A 21,012-nucleotide genomic window follows, 5' to 3' on the forward strand; every position below is an offset into this window, starting at 1 on the left:
GTATTTACATCCAAATCAGGTGAACGGTGTAGGAATTACAACAGTTTTGTTTATGTGCCTCCCACTTTTTAAGGGACCAAAAGTAATGGGCCAAGTAATGGCATGGGCATGTATAGCGGCCAAAAAGATGAGAATTGTGTCGATGTCCCAATACTTATGGACCTGACTGTATGATATCTACGGTACCTTTAGTACCTACGGTGCTGAAGGAAGCATCACATTTTCAGAGTTTTGGCACTGACTTCAAGAAAAAAGCAATTATAAAACTAGGAGGACATAAATAAAACTACTTTTTCTCTAATACCATGTGTCAATACACGGTCATAGTCCAAGAAAAACATTTATCATGATCTTGGCTCCTTCATCTGGCAGCTACTGGACTTTCTTTTTGACGAGCAATGTGAGCTTTCATGTCCTTAAATCTGACATGCTGCTAAAAGGTACAACCTGAGCAAAGAAGGATATACTGACATTTTTCTCGACAGGCACTTCATTTATGAAAAGAAGATATACTGCGGGTGCTCTAGGGGGGTTGACTGCTTTTAAAGTGGTTAAGGTGCTCACCATGAACCGTGACACACCTGCACATCCATCTGGGAACCTCTCTCCTCTCTCTGCTGTCAGCTCTGTGGTAAAGGCCAGACAAAACAAAACAAAACAAAAAAACATTAACAATATCATAAAAATTGCCTTGATGTTAAATGCTGTTGAACTTTTTGGCTTAGTCAAAGAAAACAAATGGGGTTCAGGGAAAAGAAGTCAAGGAAAAAGCTCCCACAGACTTGATACTAAAGCGTATCAAAATCTGAAGTCAGCTCAGGTTGAGGTATGGAAACCTGGCAGGAAATCAGAAATCTGTTCATTCACCTCCTGCCAGGCTGACCCCCGAGTGTAACGCTGGAAACCCAGAGTTTACACAAGATTTTCTACTCTTACGTGTTTACTGATGTGTTTCCTTGAGGCCCCAAATGAAAAACCGTCTCTGACTTTGATTTGAAAACACATTAAGCAGCAGTAATGTCACGTTATTGCCAAGTGTAGAAATAGCTCTCTGTCTGCCACTATCCTGTTTCTGTTCAGAATCTGTCGGCAGCATGTTGGCAGCTGAGCTCCTGGGCTACTGCACTAGTCTTCTAGTTCACGTGTTTGTGCGGCCTGATAGTGTTAGAGATATGATACAGTTCAGTCAGACTCAGAGCCTCTGCTCTCTGGCCGGGAGCAGTCTATCTATAACTAAAGAAATGCTCTCTGTCCCGGCTGGAGGTGTGTGAGTCCGGCTGCGTGGCTCAGCTGGCGGAGCAGCATAGTAGCTGGGATTTCCAGTGCTACGCTGAGGTGTAATTGTGTTTTTGATGGAGGCAGCAGTGGGAGGAAGACATTGCATGATGAGGGCAGAGAGGGGGGTACGGGGTGATGTTTATTACATTACTCTTTGGCTCCAGACCTTGAGCTCTGCATGGAGCTGGCAGCAATGTTTCATCATAATCATTTTATTATCTTTTTATTTTTTTTTTTATCACTTCCCACTCCTGGGCTCTGCTGAGTGAGAGAGGGGGCACCTGGACCGGCTCCAGGTGCTCCATCCTTACTGCATTGTCGAGGGGAAATATAGTTTATTGTTTCAAAACAATTTGGAGAAACATTATTAAATACACATAAACATATCTGCAGAACATTTCATTAGCTTTCCCCAAATAGCTGCTCCTGGCAACTAAAGTGTGATTAACATGTTTAATTCTATGCAGGGAAAGATTATGGTTTTGGTTAAATTCAATTCTGACTTGAAGCATGTTTCCCACAGAGTGGGCGAGACAGTCCTGGATGCTCTCATAGAAAAGCTCTGGGCAGTGGCTGTGCACTCCACTTTAATGGAAGGGGGGGGACGGTTGACATACATTTGCACAACCAATCAGTCATCAGCCTTGAAGTTTCTGTCATTTGGGAAAGTTATACCCTTTTTCAACCAAAATGCACATGCACTTAGAGCATAGACACAGTAAAACTGACTTGTCACATCTCATCTCCAGGTTGGTGCTCCCCTAAAAGTGTTGGAGCCTCCGTGTGAGACGCCTCCATCTGAGATTGTGCCTTTTTAAAACTCATTTTGAGGCTGCACTCTTCACTCTTTCATGCCTAAGTGCAGTGTTGCTGCAGTGTTTCTGTTTTAACAGCACCGTGCTGGGCAGGTGTGTTTGCAGTGTCTGTGCTCTGAATGATCACAGCAGGAAAAGGGGCAGGAATTAGCTTATTCACGTGGGTGTGTGGGTGGGTCTTTTGACCCAGGTTTGTACCCTTTTCCACTGTCAACAAAATCCAGATGTCCGCGGGTTTAGTGGGTTTTTTGACCAATGGACCAATGGAATCTTCAGCTCACTGTGGTGCATCGAGCTGAGGACTAGCTGGTTGGTTTTGCAAATGTGTGTCTGGTTAATCAGCCCACCGCCATCAAAGCACAGCCACTCCCTGGAGCTTTCCACTGTGAACTTCCAGGCCTGAGATAATCCTGAATAAGGTTAGAGTCGTGACACTGACTTTTTCAAAACAGTCCAAATCCACAATGTTTCCCCAACATTGATTAAGTGTTTTAGTGGCCTAAAGGTCTTAATATGCCTCAAACAAAGTTTATGTCTCATTTGTAGGTGAGTGGGGCTGCGGCCAACAGTATTTATACCATTCTGAATTAGACAATCCAACAACAAAACCCACTTCATACAATCATTGTCCAGGTGTGCGGAGGTGCATTTGAGCTTCTCTCTAAAGTCCTTTTTTTCACATTATCCAGGTGTCATTTATGCTTTTTAGAAGTGTTTGGATCTTTGAAGCTTACTGCAGCTTTAAACCTAACGACACACAACGCTGGTGTAGTTTCTAAATCAACAGAGTAAAAATGTAAAGAAATCATTGCACCAACATTCATGAGAGCTTTTGAGAGAGAGGCTGTGGCTTGAAAGTTGCAGCGTTTGTCAAGGTTGCCTCTTGACAAACAAATTATCTCAGAGAGCAAATCTGTCAACACAACTAAAAATATGTCATGTTCTGTTTCTGGTTTCTGAACAAAACCTGATTCAAAGAAAAAGTTTTTAGTTTTTCAGCTCTCCATGTTGTTTTTCACTTTGCCTCTAAAATTGTCCTTTGCAAGAAACGCCCTGATCTGTAGTTACTTCTGGGTAATTTTTTGGTTCCTTAGGCAGTCTCAATTAATGGTAAATAATTAAACAGACAAGCTGCTAGGCAACACTCCCGGCCAGAGTTTCTTAATTTTTTCATCAAGACCCCAGTGAGAGCGATATGTCACCTCAGGCTCCAAATTCACTGAAACAAACCTGTTTGCTCATATCACCAAAAGTCACCAAAGCAGGACTCTGAGACACATTCTGGGTCCTGACACAGAGTTACAAAAACCGAAGCTATTCAGCTGTTTAACAGTCTCTGGGTCCCATTAACGTAGAGTTATGAAACCTTTCATTACAGCCCCTGATTGAAAGCAACATGGCGTGAAATCACTGAAACAACGAGCTCCCAGCAATGACCTCTATTCTCAGGTCATTGGAGGAGGTGTGTGTCTGTGTGTGTGTGTGTGTGTAGCTGCTTTTGTGCGTACATATACTGTATATGTTCTTTTCAATTTTCCTACTTGGACAGATTTGTCACTCTTAACAGTTTGACAGATTAAATGGGAATGTGCAGGGACAAGTGGGGGAAGGTAACACTGAATAAGATGTGTGTGCCTGTGTGTATGCATCTTTAGCACAAAGCTGTGTGTGTGTGTGTGTGTGTGTGTGTGTGTGTGTGTGTGTGTGTGTACGTTCGCTAGCAGAGGGATTTGACGCACTACGGGGTTTCTCTGGAAGCTCATGAAAGGGAAAGCAGCCTGTGAGTGTTAAAGTTCATTCTCTTCCTGTCAGCTCCCGTTAGACTGACAAGTCTCTCGGCGCCCTGCGTTCAAACGCTGCCAAAGGACTTGGGGAGGACGCATCAATCCTACCTGGGGCTTTGTGTCCACAGGGTCGAGTCAGGACGTTGGCTTTTAAAGGGCTGGAATTAAATACAAGACAAATTGAAAAGACAAAAAAATCACAGTTTAGAGATACCTACACTTTACAGGTTTCAAGAGATGAACTGTTTTGTAGAGGCAGGTGGTTATCGATGGCTTCAATAAAAAGCCAGTTTTGTGCATTACAAAAGAAAAAAAACAAAAACAAAGATCAGATTGTGCCTGAGGCAAAATGTCAAGATGATTTCAAAGCCTCGAAGCAGAATTCCCTTCTTTTACATCAATCTCGTGTTTATAAGCTGCCGTTCAAAAACAGCAGATCAGTGCAATAGTGAAAGTGAGAGCTGTTGCTTCCTTTGTGTGTAAATGAGACGTGGAGTGTGTGTGTGGCGTGTTCACTTGGGCTTGTGTGCTTTAAAGTGAGGCTGTATAACAAATGCTTTGATAGAGGTTTTTGCCTCTGGCCCACTTTCAGATGCTGTCAGGCAGGTGTAAACACTCTGATCTCTGGGTGTAGCACTACAGGCAGTGCTACACTGACAGCACTCCTGTTCTCTTTCTCTCTCTCTCATCCCATCATTAGTTTGCCTCATTTGGTCCAGACCTGAAATTACAAACACAGCCTTACATGGATGGATTACTGAATGGGCCTAATGGGCAGAGGCTTAAGGGTCCAAAGGGTCAGAGGGCCCTCTGATTCAGAACCTCTGTTTGAAGTAGGGATGTGTCTGTGCCTTTTTTCAGACTCTTCAGTACTGAGTATTTCTAACGAAGTCTAGTTAGGTATTTGTTTTTGATAACTCCTTATTTACAGATTCACTGTTTCCAAAGACATAAATAAGACATTTACACAATGGAACTATGTAAAGCCCCTTTTCCAGTGTTAAAAAAACCCACCAAGACCCACTAACATCTGGCTTTTGTTGGCAATGGAAATAATTGATAGAATTGGCATTCACACAGTATTTATCAGCTCCAGCTCCGACTGGCACTGATGTAAACAGAACACCTGGGTGAACACGCTAGTTTTCGCCCCTTTTTCCGTCTTTCAGAGTCGTACACTGTAAACAGACATGTCACCTGTCCAGCACAGGGCTGTTAAATCAGAAACACCACGGCTACGCTTCGCTTTAAAACACACAATCACCGATCGAAGTCTCACACAGAGCCTCAGACACGGGGATGAGAGATTGCACGGAAGATAACAGCTCTCTCTTTCTCCCCTGTGTTTGTGTGGGTGCTCTGTAACTGCATTTGATGACATTTCTCCCTGGAGTTGCGTGTGTCCTCAGTCTGAGCAGAAAGCCAAAATCTGCTGCCAGTGTAAAAGGAGTCAGTCGCTTTTTTTTAGCAGGTGTACCTGTGTTTAAAAAGTCTGCTTATACCTGCTAATGTTGGTGTAAAAAGAGTATGATTTAGAGACAGTGATTAGTTGTTACATTGCTAATTAATCAATTTAAATGAAGTACTGTCTGAAGTACTAACAATTCAGTTCACAGCAGATGAGCATGTAAACATTTGCATTACAAATAAACGTGAAGAAAAACATTTCCAAAAATAAAAAAATAATGAATTAACATTCACTCTGGTTTAGGGACATTCCTCTTTTCCTTATCATTCCTTTCAAGGAAACTTACAGGAAATTACAGCCCGGTAAAATAAACTGTTACATAGTTTGGGGTTTTTTTTTGGCCTTTATATTACAGCTGGACACCATACTGAGACTATAGTATCATTAAAATAAGTAAAATGATTAAAGCGGTTTAAATGAAAACAGCTGAATATCTCAGCTTTAAAAAAAAAAAAATTTACCCAAGTCTCACAATTTCCTTTGATGGTTTACCATATTTTCTACAGCGTGCTGTCGTGTTTAGTATGATATCAGTGCGGAGGAGCGTCAGAGTGAATCTGCTGAAACCGGAAGCTTTGACAGCTTCTCTTTATCAGCAGTTTAATCCTAATACTGAAGTTCAGATGCTGTTGTTGAGCCGACACCTGAGCTTTCTGGGTATGCAGCCCACGTGTGGTGGTTATTTATAGGTTGATCATTCAACACCCTGATCTAATGAAGACTTTACACTTCTAGCCCTCCTTCCAAGAATAGTCAAATTGATAGTGTGTTGTTCATTCTGTCCAAACCTTTGTAGTTTGTGGTACAAAGGTAAAATTAGACTTACAGAATGTGTTTCTGTTCAGTGTAATCCATATGATAAAACTGGTCATGAAAGTGCTTGTGCAGTGCATGTTTTTAATGTTGAATTCGTAGTGAAGAGAAGTAGTAACCCTATGTCAGAATCTTGACATGATGATGGTTCTGGTAATAAATTTCAGGTCCCTTTTTCAATAAACCTATATTATAATTGGATTATTATGAATGGTGCTAATATTTGAGAAATTTGTATGCAAATATAAAATTGACATAATTGACATAATTGACTCCAAGGATGTACTGCATTACTTTAAAACACCCCCCACAGTGCAGTGCAGAGTTTTAGTACCAAAGTAGCAATCTCTGTTCCTCGCTCTTAAAGCTTTTATCCAGTGAGACTGCAAACACCATGAATTTTGTTTTCACACATAAGATTATTTACCTGGCCTCAGGACAACGGTGTGATGATGACATGAAGACTTGTGTAGGAAGTAGAGAGGAAGTGTAAAAATCACAGTTTTCTTGTCTGTGTGACTTGAAAATGAAATGTGTCGACGTACATCATGCAGCCATCGATCGAGAGGAGAGGCTGCAGAGCTTGGAGGATTAACGGTGAGTTAGACACAGGACAACTTCCTAAAATGCAGTCGATTAAGTTTTTGAAGTTTGTTCACACAAACCACAGATGCTGAATGTGAGTGTGGAATAGAGAGAGTACACTGTACATATGTACACTATATGACTATCATCAATGTAAGTCCCTGAATCAACCAAAGTTCTCTGAAATGTATAAAAACCAAGGAATTCATTACATAAATAAAGTAAAACATCATCTGCATACAAAGATGTGACTTGGCAAACATTTCAAGGATTAGATTAGATCTGATCACGGAAGCAAGAGGAAATAAGCCATTCTCTCTCTCTCTATCTCTATCTTCTCTCCCCCCTCTCAAATATTGTCAAACTCAAAAGGACTCATCCTGAGGAGGCTCAAAGACAGTCTGGACAGAGCTATTAGCAAAACAGAGAAACTTCAGAAAACACACGTGGGAAAGCTGAACAGTCCAACCAGTGTGATTAGTTATCCAACTAATTTGTTTCCAGTATTGCCAGGATTCAGCCAGTGCTGCTGTGGCAGCTGAAGCAGCCAGAGAGAGGGTGAGGAAGGGATAGCTGGGATGACAAGAGAGATGTAGGAGAGGAGGAGGCGGAGGAGGCAGAGGACGAGGAGGACAGCAGCTAACATGCTGCTGTGGAAGAGTCAGCTAGGGCAGACGTGATAGGTGAGATTGGCAACAAACACAGAGATAGAGCTGTATATTGTTCATTTATTTATTAGTGACAAAGTACTTGGCAATCGAAATATCTGCAGTGGAACTGCTTATATACAGCCTTTTTCCCTGGCTGCGTCCTCAGCAGCATTACAGGACAGAGATTTATCTTTTCAATACTCTTCACACACAAGCATGAAATAAAAATACAGCCTATCTGTTGACCCATTTATAACAGAGAGAGCAGACCTAGTTTTCTACCGCTGGGGTTGTTTCTCCTGATAGTCTCACAGTCTGATGATTTGATTTCTCAGTACCTTGCACATGGAAATGTTTTCCTATCAGTTGACAGCTGATAATAACCTATAAAAAATTATCCAGTGAGAAGAATAAAGCAGTGGCCTTTTGAGCCTAGGCAGAGGTGAAATCAGTCCAGGCTTGATCAGGATCATCTAACTATTTTTCAGGTTTCCACCGGCTCAAATGATCACACACACATTCACTTCCACACATGGGCCTTGTTTCCCCCCTCTGTCTTGCTCTGTCTGTGCCTCTGTCACTTGACTCTACGCTCTGTTAGCTTCCATTTTGTGCTGACATTCAAACTCTTTTTCCAAACTGGGCCGTGCTCATGCCAGCAATCAAGTATCCAGTGCAGAAGTCTCTCATAAAAGATTTAGACACCCGTGTCCACGAAATGGACAGTTTAACTCCCTGGAAAACAGAGAGTGACAAACTAACAAGACTGGGTCAAAACCTTATATATGGCTGGACCACTTATGGACAATGTGTTGAAAAACTGTAGCTGAAAACTGTTGTGGAGGCGCAGTAAACAGCTAATGTCAAAGGAAAGTGGCTAAAGCCCACTCAGAAAATGTCACTAAATGATTAATCTGTCTGCTCCTCTGTGGTCACATATACCAAATTTTAAAACAGCTGAATTCCCAACAAAGCTGCTCTCATTTACATGTTTTTCTATTTCTGTTGTAAGACAATGAAACAAGCTGCTGCTCTGCTGCTGCTAAAATCCTGATTTTATAACCGCTGGTTTATAAGACACTGGTTGGTTTGGTTCACTTTACACAAGGAAAGGCAGCATGATGAGGGGTCTTCTTCATGGCATTATAGCAGGTTCTCTATATAAAAGGGGCTAAAAATTCAGCTTAGTTTGACCAGCAAGTTTGCTCACACTTGGAAGCCCAAAGTCAAAGAGGTGCTTTGCTATGAGGTGAATACTTCTGTAAGACCTTTTTTGAAATTAGCTCAGAGTTAGTGCACCATTCATGGAACTAAATAAAAAAAAATCTGTGACACTTAAAAAAGCATAGCTTTGTGATGTAATTTGCCTCCTACTGCCCATGTTCTGTTTTTATTAGTGCTGAATAGTATTGAGACATTTTCAGACGAGGCAGCAAACTTTTATATATATTTTCATTTTAAAATGCTGTTTAAAACAAAAACGTGTTAGCGTGGCCATAGCCTCAAACTACTTCTATATGATGACGGTTAGAGTTGATGGTATGATCTGATATTACAGGCAAAGCACAGTAGAATGATCTCACAAGCTGTTTGCTCAAGAGCCCCAGATAAAGTTGAAAATCTGTTGCTGAGGCTGTCTCCAGTGAAGGAAGACAGACCCTGTCTAACCTTTTAGTGGTTTATTGCCTGTGTCTGTGTCTGTGTGTGTGGGAGGGATTGTCTGTACGACAGAGACCAACTAGTGTAATCACAGCTGGAGGGAGAGAAATAAAGACTTCCTTTATCCCATGTCATCTATCTTTTGTTTTTTAAACCTTCTTTAACGAGAGGCTAAAAGATAAAGGCAGACTCCAGCTGCTTGCTAACATCCTGTATTAGCATGTGTATGGGTGGGAATTAGATGGTAATAGCTGAGTTTCTCTCAGACAGACCAGACTTGAGCAGTTATCATGAGGATTTTCAGTAGCGGGCTGTTTTTCTCCCTCCTCTTTACCACCCTAAGTTTTGAATATTCTGATCGTCTGTTCTCTATAATTGGCTTTTACTGTGCTAAACTGCTAAACAGCTAAACAGGATTCAGTGTACATAGCTGGATTGCTGTTTCTCATTTCGCACAGTAAACACAGTGGAGAAAGGCTAAAACAATGTTTGACTATGCAGGTTTCCACTCAACAAACTTAGAAAGACTGCGTTTGTGTTGGGATGTGGCCTTGTGTGTGTGTGTAGACATAGTTGTACAAAAGCATTCATGATGGATTCAATGCTTCTCTCAGTTTTTGTCACTGTGGATTTTCATCCATCCTTCCATCATCACATGACACCTCCAAGTCAAACTTTGAAAGATGATGGATCACTTCACTACAGAAGCATTTTTATGAATATTTTTTTTTGTTTCCCAGTGCCCGTACATACCGTAATAAGATTACAAATGTGTTTTTCCTGAATAATCTTCATCCAGTGGGTGCCTCAAAATGCCCTACATTTTTTTCATTTGCCATCATGGTCCCTAGCTCGTTCACCCATTTTTGAGGAGGGACTCCAGGTATCGACTCCTAAAAATAATTTGCTGTCCATTCTTCATAGCTGCTCAGGCCCACTGTGCCATGGCATTTTTAAAATTATAGTAATTGGCTCAAGGGGACGCTTAAATTACAGGTCAAAACAAGGTGACATTTTCCAGCAAGAGAATTCTGTTTTGCCCAGAAGGAGAAAACGTTACAAAACAGCTAATTTGCTTTTTCATTGCCTCTTTATATGTTTTGGCTGCTTTTTAATTTGCTGTAAAAGCTGCATAATGGGATTTGTGATCACCAGGGGGCAGAAATATTCAAAGCAACGTCACGTCCCGATACACTTGAATCCCTAGGTCCTAAGGTCACTTAGCTCTTATAGCTAACATGTTAGCTAAGGGTTGTCTACTTACCAAGCAGCTGAAAAATGAAGCTAAGACGGAAGTGCCAAAAAGTGCAGTTCTTCTAATGGCCAATTGAGGCTGGCTCCGAAAGTGAGTCGTAACACTCTCATGTTATAAGGCCCAACTTTACAGCAGAAAATAACATGTTTACTTGCTTCAAAACCTCTCTTCAGAAACTCATTGGTGACATCATCAAGACTACGTCCTCTATATCCAGTCTATGCTACTTACACATCCAGCAGACACAGAGCTACATTATCATCCCATTGAATTTAACTTTCTGTTCACCACAAATGCAAGTCCAATATTCAGTCCAAGCCTCTGAATTGCCGACCACTCCTCCTAATTGTTCAGCAGTGCAAATGAATAATGTGGAAAAGGTAGCGTGTATTGTTTGAGCTCTTTTGCTGAAAACAGCTGCCTACAGTGTGATATAGGAGGGCTGATGGCAGCCATCAAACTTAACCTTAAAGTCTGTCACATTTCACATTAACAACAGAGAGCAACACTATGAATCCCTGTGACATGTCTGTGCTTTCAGTCTGTGCTGTCATCCCCACATTTAGGAAACATCACGTCTCCATCCTCTCTCTGTATCGCTATAAACACCTTTGATTTCCAACATGGTTCAATAACACGCCATACAAACCACTTCTTGTCTATTATAACCTGGCGCTTAATATCACTTTTACATTAAAAGTAGTCATTTGTGTCAAAAATACAGGATTTGAATTTATTCTCCGTCTTTGGTGCTACATGTTTACTTCACTGACTGAAAATCTCCATCCAACAACTGTGGAAGGTTCTGCTTATGTCTTTTCTGTGGTAATAGGTTAATCAATCATTGTTATAAGAACTGGTGGGAGAGAATAATTAAGTAGATATATTTTTATGGGATATTGTTAGAGATGACTGCTCACGTACATTTGGAATGGGACTTCTTTTCTGCCTTCGCTCTATCTTGTTCTCCTGCTGCTGACAGTCTGTTTACGTCTGTCGTCTCTTTCAGTTTCTCTATAATTGAGAACAGTTCCTGTGTCCACAGTGCTTGAAATCCAAACATGTCACCATTTCTCCCCTCTGTTAGTCTGAGTGCTGAATCATCTTACCCACTCTTCCACTTACTGAACTTTCACTGTTTGTATTAACATCCCTCAGTTAGCAGCTGAGCAGTCTTCTCAGGCATCCGCAGAAGAGATACTTCAAGAGAAAGTGAGCCCACTTTATATGATCTTTAATGTGTCTGAGGAGTCTCTGCTGACAACTTTTCTCTTGCTCTTTTTCTTTCACACATACAGACACGCACAGCCATTCATTACACGATGGCACCAAACAACCCCTTCAACTTGGATAATTTCCTCTCATTAACCTAAAAGATCCGCCTCAGACAGGCTATCAGTCACTCTCAAGGAGAATATGTCTCATTGTTTGTGTGTGTCTGTGCCTGCGTGCAAACCATTGTCTGTGTGTCAAGGAGAGACAGATGGAGAAGTGTTTTGGCATGGATTCCTTAAGGCAGGTTCAGGTTCAGTTTAATCAGGTGTCAACTTTGTTTGCGGATCCCTCCCTGCGTCCAAACAGTCACTCTGAAGAACCTTGTGTGCCCTGTTAGTCATGTGACATAGTCTGGATTCAGTCAGCAACCTAATTGTTCAGATCTGGCAGCAATGCAACCAGTTGCTGTGGATCTACTGTAACTGGTACAAGCTGGAGGAAACGGGAAGTAGAGGTGACGACTTCAGAGACCAGTAAAGCTAAAATTGTACGGCCAATCATAGATGAACAAGCAGTGCACATTTCTTTTAGCTTCAGAAATGTGTTCTCCAACTGCCAGTGAAGCAGGAACTTGCCAATTAGCCAACATTAGCTCTGCAATAATAAAAAGCAATTGAAATCACATTAGCCATTTCAGTAAGGAACAAATTTGTCCACATTATTCCAACATAGAGCTGAAACGCATCCATTTTCATTGCTTGCCTTTACATTTTTTGCCCACTTCATGCATTTCACGTTTGAATATATTTTCTGGCTATTTGTCCAGTTGAGTAGTTCTTGAAAACGTAAATGTGTAAACGCATCTAAAATGCATTAGAGATAGACTGGATTGCTGAAGCTGGGCTGCGACACATTCTGGCCAAGTGTTGAAAAGGCGTAAATGTAGCCATCATGTGCTCAAACTAAATCGTTCATGTCCAACATGACATTCCACCTGTGTCAGCTACTTCCTAGATAGCACTGGGGCAAACAAGGAAGTTTACTCTTTGCCACAAGATCCCATCTCCTTACAACTGCCCCAACCAACTGGTGGGAGCCACAAGTGCATCAACATGGATATTATCCCTCACTGGCTTCCCAGTGGGCGGTCACCAATCAGTTATGTTTTGAACATTACCAGTTGTTGATGGCAAGCAATGGTATACAAGTGATTTTTTTTCCTTTTCAAATCAGCAGGAAAGATTAAGAAGGACAGTTGAGACACTGACCAACTGCAGGAAGAAGAGGTGAATAACACCTGAATGTCGTCATAGGAACATCTACATCGTTTAATTTAAATAATTTTTTCCCCATGCACTCTCAGATGTTGCTAGTTTGGATCTTATCATCATCCTCAAATACCAAATGGTGCTGATGCTACAGTTTAGCCACAGAGTGATCAATTCACCACATCTGCATAACAAAAAAATGTTTTGGAGTGGTAGAAAGATGGAGGGAGCATAATGTGTCATTGGTTACAAGAGCCTTGCAACACTTAGGATGCATGAAGGCGTTAGATGAAGGAGAAGTGAGTCTCAGAACTCATTATTGTTGGAGCGGAGCATTTCAGTGCTGCCGATCTGCATTCTCAGCACTGGTGCAACTAATCAGCAATTCTACATTTCAAATTCACATTCTTGTTTTGATGATGTCTTGTTCTCTAGGGCATTTTTTTGATGCTATTGCTTGTCCTGATTATATATTCATTAGTGTCTTTTCTGTGTTTTTTGTCTTGTGTATTTGCATCCTCAATCTGATAACTTTTTGTGAACTCAAGTTTTGAAAACTGATAAAACTGATTGTTGTTTTGAATATTAGTTTTGTAGACACCTTTCAAGCCACATCTGAAAAGTATATAATTCGAAATAAAGTTGAAAGAAGTTGGATTGTGCAGTAATATTTCTGTCAAGGCAGTAATTAGCCCCCTGCTAAACCTTTTAATTTTTTATATAATGGTGATATGCCAGCTTTTCACCCATGGCATGAATGGTAATTAAAAGTTTCCAATATGCGTCATTTCTCTATCCTGTTTGAATCTTTGTAGAGTTCATGTCTTAGTTATTTTAGGCCACTAAATGTTGACTTCATCTCTCTGTCTCTGTCCCTGGTGTCAGGCTTCAGAGGAGGCTTCTCTGCTGATGTCCAGCCCCAGGATGCTGCTCCCTGCATCGGGCACGCTGCCACCAGGTGCACCCCTGTCTGTCCACCACCAGATCCAACTGCTCCAGCAGCAGCTCCAGCAGCAACAGCAGCAGACTCAAGTGGCTGTAGCACAGGTGTGTTTCTCACACATACACAAACACACCCTTTTGTGTGTTTAAAACTATTGTATCTCAAATGTAAAACTGAAAAAAAGGTTGAAAGCATCATTATAAAGAGCTAGACCCTTCGAATACGCAACTTTTAATTGGCCAGCCATTCTAATTGCTAATAATTGACGACAGCTCAAGCAGAGTAATCAACTATTCAGTAATTAAAATATCACACCACTCACAGGCAATGCACACAGTGTGTTACTGAGTGTTGTGATCTATACAGACTGTAGTGCTGTTCTTATGCTTGTGAACACACTCTTACTGTAACTATAGATTTTCCTGGATGGCTTTGTAAGAGATTTCATCATTTGCAAAATTCCTTGTTCTCAGTCAGATTACAATTCAACCAACACCTGCACACAGTGTGGTGGTCATTACCATAACAAGTGGGACTTTAACCTTGACTATTTGTTGCCTTGGGAACTACACCGGCTGCTGCTGCTTCTTCTAGAACTAGAGCAGTGACAGCAGCATTACACCCGACTCACCCTCATCTGATTTACATTTGTTTGAATAATGTGAACACTGGTTGTGTTAGATAAATAGACTTTATAGTTCCCAGTGTAGGAATTAGTTTCTACAGTGTGTGCATTGTCCATGGATCAACAGTATAGATGCACCCACATCAAAACCCATATATATGACTACATATACAGTATAAATAGATGACAGAGATGTGTGGAGTGTATGACTGTAATCAGCAGCACTGTGCTCTTTTCTATTTTGGTATTCCATACTTATATCTAAATGAGTATATTAATTTTATATTATAGAGAAATATATCAAGATTCAAATATTAATTTGGTCTTCATCAGAGAAAACAGAAAATGAACTTAGGCCACTGACTGTGATAAACTCTGACTCGACTCCAACATCAGAGCGTCAGATTGTAAGACCTCTGACAGAGGAAAAGTGACACCCACAGTCGGACCCAAAAGTGGATGAAGTCCCGGTGAGTGTGTAAAGTCACAGTAGTACAGAGTGTACCTGGCATCAGACATCAGTCACCAATCATTGGCTGCAGTGAAGAAGTGACTGGTAACAGCAATGGCTTCGGGCTTATGTGCCAGATCAACTCACACACACAGACACACACACACACACACTTTATCAGCCTGCTTGCAAAAGGCCTCAGGACTAGAAACTGCTGTTTGAAATCTCCGCACACCGTGTTCCTCATGCACACTCCCACACTCTCCTGACCCAGAAGTGTCCCGGACACTTAAATACTGAAGTTTCGCTGCTTCCAGAGACGGATGCAGAGGTCCTGATTAAACTGCCAGCTCACACTGAACCTAGCTGTCCTGACCTGAGCGGCGTTAGACAGGCTGCTGCTACAGCTGACGGCTCACACATTCAGGTAGAGCGTGCCCAGACATAAATGCCAGCAATTATAGCTTGATGAAGCCAGGGGTCACTGTCCGCTGGTGTCGATGTTTTTTAAATGAGTCCAAACTGCTTTTTGCACATAAAAGGAGTTTTTTTTTTTTTTACCTAATGTGGGATACTTCAAATGAGTTTGTGCTGTCCAGAAGAGTTTCTGTCTGACCTTGGGCTCTATTGCCATTTAGCAAGGTTTCCCGGTGGTCCTAACTTGGCTGAGCTGCTCGTACAGTTTGCTCCCACACAGCATCTAAATTAGTTTCCACTGACTCTTTAGTTTCTTTCTTTCAACGCTTCTTTGTCTTGTGAGTCTAACTTTGTCTGCTGCTGATGCTTTTGTTTATTCCTGCTTTTAAACGCACATTATGTAACTTCTGCCACTACGAGTCTCTCAATCGAAACAATAACAATAGACAATGCTGGGTGATCTCATTAAACAGCATTGGAGTTGTTGTCTTCACCACCACTGCCATCAGTGGTTCAGGGGGTTTTTACCTGGAGCTGAATTATCTCCAGAGGTTTCCTCCTCTCAGTGAAAACACAAAATAAAGCAGCAGTACTTCTTTGCACCTGTAACAGTTATACAGTTATTTAACGAAAAGAGTGTGAGATGTTTAAAGTCCCCTTTCAAGCAAAAATGCCAAATATTATCTGGTTCCAGCCTTCAAAAAGAGGATTTGTTGAGTTTCCCTGTTATAAACATACATCATAAATATCTTTGGGTGTTGATGGAACAAAATGAGATTTGAAGATGTCACCTTGGGCTCATTTTTTTTTATTTATTTGTTTATCACAAAGTCTTCAAATCTTATTAACTGAATGATTAATCCATCAATAAAAGAAAAATCAACATTAATTAATAATGAAAAGATTTGTAATGGAAAATGTTGTGTTGAAATAACTTGTTTGACTCTGGTCTCACATCATTCATTATTGTTTTAATGTGCGTCCTTTTTTATAATTTCCATAATCAAGTCAAATTGGAATTTAATCAAACCAGAATTAATTAAAGCCACGCAATGTAATTAAAAGCAATTTACAGCAGCTGCAGTTTAAGACTTTTCTCCACTGTTCAGGCTGCACACACGAGAACATTTAACATCACGACTTCATGGTAGTGTCACTCTAGTGTTTGTGTGTCCATGTACACACAGACACGCACCCAGAAGCATAAAGACATACAGTATTTTTTCACAATTTCTCACCAAGATTGACTGGTGGATGATTTTAAAACATGTAGAATCACGTGCACACAAGTGAGCTACAGTATATCAGCGTGCTGAGGGGAATCTCAAGAGGGTCAGACATAGTTAAGTGCTTACCAGAAGAGAGAAGGAAACTCTTCGGTCTGTTTGTGAACATAAAAATATCTATGGTCTCTCTGTCTCTCAGGCAGTCTCCCTCTCACAGGTAAAGTTGCCTGAGGCTACTTCTAACCAGCTCTAATGAGGGGGAACAGCTAACTCCACCACTCAAGGTTAAACAGTAGAAAATAATAAGCTGATTAGTTCTGCCCTGATAATGCACATGATGGATGAAGACACAGAGGAAGAGAGACACAACCTGCCTGACACACCAGTAGAATGTGTGAAGATGTGTAGGTGTGTGTGTTCATTTGTGTTTTTGTATGTCCCAAAACTTGTTTCCTCTACAGAAGAAAATTGCTTTCCCTGGTGTCTCAGATTCACACCAGAAAATAAAATGACAAGTAACCTACTTAGTTATGTTAAAAGCAGATATTGCTATTGTTTATGATTTGATTATCTTAAACAGCAGCTCCCCACTGACTTTGCAGCATTGTTTGGCTTGAGGGCATCTCACCCATGGTGATGTTGTACAGTGCCAGCACAGCTACAGACAGCAGTGATAAACAAAGCCATACGGCCAGGAAACAGCTAATTTTTTTTTTATTAAGGAGTTCTCATTTTGGCACAACACAGGTCCTACTTAGCTGCTAATAAAAATTATTATTCATTTTGTGCAGCCTTATTTTCCTTTAATTTGTCACCTATCTGTATTTGGCAAATATTAGTTTGGTCATCTCGACAGCTGTATTCCAAAGAGATGTTACTTTTATACATGAAAGCAAATCGCCAGCTCCTTTGTTGTCCCATCTAATTATGAAAGAAATTCGTTAAAAGGCTGAAGTAGCGATTATTGTCATCGTTGCCCCTCTGTGCTGATGAAAATGCCTGCAAGTTCATGGCCCCACCAGGGAACTGTGAAAATATTCTTGATGTTGAACCCTGCCGCAGAGCCTGAGCGGAGGTCACAGAAAATGGAGGTAAATTAGCGAGCCAGCTAACACTAATCACTGCTCACTTAGGGATGAGTGGAAGTGGAGATGTTTAATTAAGTCAGGGAAGTGAGGGAGTGCATTGACTATCTGTTTCAAGATGAAACTCACTCTGCAGACGCTGCTCTGTCACTCCTTAATGAAATCTTACCTCTTTCTATCTTTCTAGTTTGCTCCCTGATTTAATTCCTTTTATTTTGTTTATTCCATACTTCCTTCTTTCCTTTCCTTTCATCATCCTTTTGTTCCTCTTTCAGTTGTTTCCTCCCTTTTTTTCTCCTTTTTCCTCCTGTTGTTTTTCTTCTCTTCTTTCTTTTTTCATCAGTCTTTGCTCAGAGTGATCATTCTTCCATCCATCTTTGCTCCCTCACTCTTTCCTACATTCTTCCTCAGACATTTCTGGTTTTCTCTCACTTCATCAAGCACTTACTCGCCATCTTACTCACATTACAAGTCTAAGTGCAATTCTAATGGTTTCCTTATCATTGCACCAGCAAAGCGATCATTTCCCCTTCAGTATTTTCATCCAAAACCGCGATTAAAACAGAGACAAACCAGTGTTGGAGGGGTTTGAAACACTCCCACATCAAAGGGACCTGGCGTGGGCAGGCAATGCAGTGATGATAATCCTGTGTGAAGAGTACATCCTCGGCAACCAACCCTGTGGAGTCACAGCACACGAGCATCAGTCTTAATCCCCTTACACTACCAATGGGAGAATCACAATTTTTCAGTCTTGTCCGCAAGGGAAAGGTTTCATGTAAGCAGTCATATTTCCCATTTTCTACTATCTCTGCATGTGATTCAGGAGGTAAAACACAAACTTGTGAATATTAAAGTTCAAAGTCTTCCAGCACTGTCCAGGAATTCAGGCTTAGGGCCATTTTAGATTCAAAAATACATAATTATATGTCTATCAAAAATATTTGCACAGCAAGAATATGGCTGGATTTGTATGTGAACAGCCATAAGGAACCTTATAGTTAGTATTAATATGGTAGACCAAATTTATAAAAATACAACAAACTTTGTTTACACTATGGCTCAGCAAAGTTTCAGCTCAGGAATACATGTTAGCGCTCCACTTTGACAAAGCACCAAAAGAACAGGCTGTTAGTTTTGTTTTCATATCATTGTCGCAATCTATTGCACTAATTTGGTAATTGTTTGAAAACAATAGGCCTATTATGATGCATACGTTGTTTATGGTTTTGAAAGTTGTAGTTAATGCAGTTTTTTACCATTTGGCCCTTCAGGATAATATGAGGATACACCTTTAGAAATGATTAGATTGGTGTTCATGTCTTGTCCCCATGTGCACCATATGTACAATGTTATTTTCTATTTGTATCAGCTGTGGTAGTTAACATGTCATAGTCAGACTGGCCATCAAGTATACAGGAGCAAATCCTGGTGAGCCGCCACATTGGTGGGCTCCGTGTGCCCGTCATTCGGGGTGGTCGTGAGAGCCTGGTGCGTGCTCACTGGGCTCACTGGACTATGACCCCCAGCCCCAAACAGAAATGTTCCTTGCTTTAAGCCCTGTGTTTTCATCTCGTCTCTGCTTGTAGCACCAAGTGCTCTCAGCTGTAGTGGTTTGACAGAGCACTTTCCAGTGATAACAGATCATCAGTGTGTCTTCTTTTTATTGGATTTTTAGAAGTTTGAGTTTCTGTAAATGGCTGTTTTTGTCTTAAGCCCTGTTGGTTTTCAACACTCATCCTAACTGCCTGGTTCCTGTAATTTCTCCAAATGAACAAAAAAAATCTTAAACAAGATATATGACAGGAAAGACTTAACCCAGCATTTATCAGAGCCAGTGTGAATCACACCTCTAAGACTGGTCCTAAACTTGAGTCAAAGACTTCTAAGTAAAAAGGAAGAATTTTGAAGCTTTGTATAAAGAAGCTTAAAGTCACTGCAGCGACTCTTAGGTGTTGTTAATAAGGACAGTTCTGTCTGCTCACAGTTACCTCCCTCCATCACTGAATCAGTTTATGTGTCATGGCTGCGTCACATAAACCTTCACAACCTTCAACCACACACGAACATATGCATGTATCGATTTTGAAATCTCTCATGTCTTAAACGTAATCATGTTGTATAGGAGTGTGAGTTTTATCACAGACGTCGAATGGTTAAACAACTATCATAAGTTTCCAGAATGTGGAACATGCATAACTACTGATCAGTCCTGAGGAGACCTCTGGAGCTCTCTAACATAATTTGGGAAATCAGACTGCATAGCATTTATTCTAAATATCTGTGTTATTTAAAAAAAAAATCTTGGTTTTTGTGTTAAAATGAACTGAAATATGGAAGGAAATGAGATAGAGGAATGTTGTGAGAGAAGGAGTTGGAAAGATGAAAATTGTCCTTGGGCACTGCTCGGTTCTGGAGAACAGTTTTGAACAAAGAAAGCAATAAAAAGGCAGAGAGATGCTGCTGCCTAATTAGAGCTTTAAGGAGCCATTTCAGTCGCTTGAAGTTCCTTCAATTTCAGGACACTCAGATAAGAGGGAGGAAAACGTTAAGTAGCAGCAGGTTTACTACCAAGGGACCACCACAGTGAAACACAAGGGGAGCACCTTTTAATTGCTTTTTTGTCTGAGTTCTACTTTTAGAAAGAGATTTTAGTTCCCCCTTCATTAAAGGGAATACACACATTATTGGTCTAAACGAGTGGGTTGTGGTCTAGAAGTGGATTGTTATACTGTGACAGTCTGGCTGATTGTGTCCATTCTGCTTTTTGTGCAGTTGTACTGTAATCCTTTAATGTCTTTATTTCAATTTAGACAGGCAAGAGGAGAAGAGCTAACCTTATCTCCCCTTTTCTTGCAGCGTATTTGTTTTTACCTTGATTAAACCAATGTTCCACCCATCCTCTGTTTTTCGCCAACTGATTACGCTGTAATGACACAAACAAGGCCGCTGCGTGTTAGGTCTTAAAATGTGTAATGCAGAGGGATGAAATTATGTTTGTCTTGATACCAGTCTGTTGCATCACTGATACGCACATCCATAGAAAATGAAAAACATAATGTGAAAATTGGAGCTATAACAGCACTAGCATTACATTTCCACATGCAAATTAACAATCACTGTAGAAATGGGAGAAATAATAGACTGAGTAATGTGTCTTGCAGTATGTCCTCCCTCCAATATTAAAATCAGGTCAATGTAATACGTCAGTACCATGGCAACAATGACAGACTCACATTTTACCACAGACTGGACTGTTCTGTTTTTTGGAAGTTCAGACATTTTTTTCCTTCCAGTTTATGGCTCAGACTCATACGCACTTTGTTATTATACATATATCCTTTCTAATTAAAAGCACATTATACATTAAATTGAAGAAGTCCACTTCTGTTCTCAAGGATTATTTTCCCTTAGGTATATTTTCCTGTTTAGGTGCAAATCTTTTGATAATGGATGATTGTCTTGCAATATATCA

General features: G+C 40.7%; 1 protein-coding gene across 3 annotated transcripts in view; it reads left to right on the top strand.

Annotated features, from left to right (window-relative positions):
- The window catches only part of LOC139626127 (carboxyl-terminal PDZ ligand of neuronal nitric oxide synthase protein-like), a 178,876-nt gene that overhangs the window by 117,321 nt on the left and 40,543 nt on the right, over positions 1 to 21,012 (top strand). For all 3 annotated transcript variants that reach the window (XM_071486351.1, XM_071486350.1, XM_071486349.1), the window contains exon 8: positions 13,676 to 13,837. In XM_071486351.1, the coding sequence (XP_071342452.1) occupies positions 13,676 to 13,837 (162 nt within the window). The remainder of the gene's footprint in view (positions 1 to 13,675; positions 13,838 to 21,012) is intronic.

Source organism: Trachinotus anak, unplaced genomic scaffold (genome assembly GCF_046630095.1).
Source record: "Trachinotus anak isolate AG129_WGS33_773 ecotype Australia unplaced genomic scaffold, CSIRO_AGI_Tana_v1 ptg000010l, whole genome shotgun sequence".
Lineage (NCBI taxonomy): Eukaryota > Metazoa > Chordata > Actinopteri > Carangiformes > Carangidae > Trachinotus > Trachinotus anak.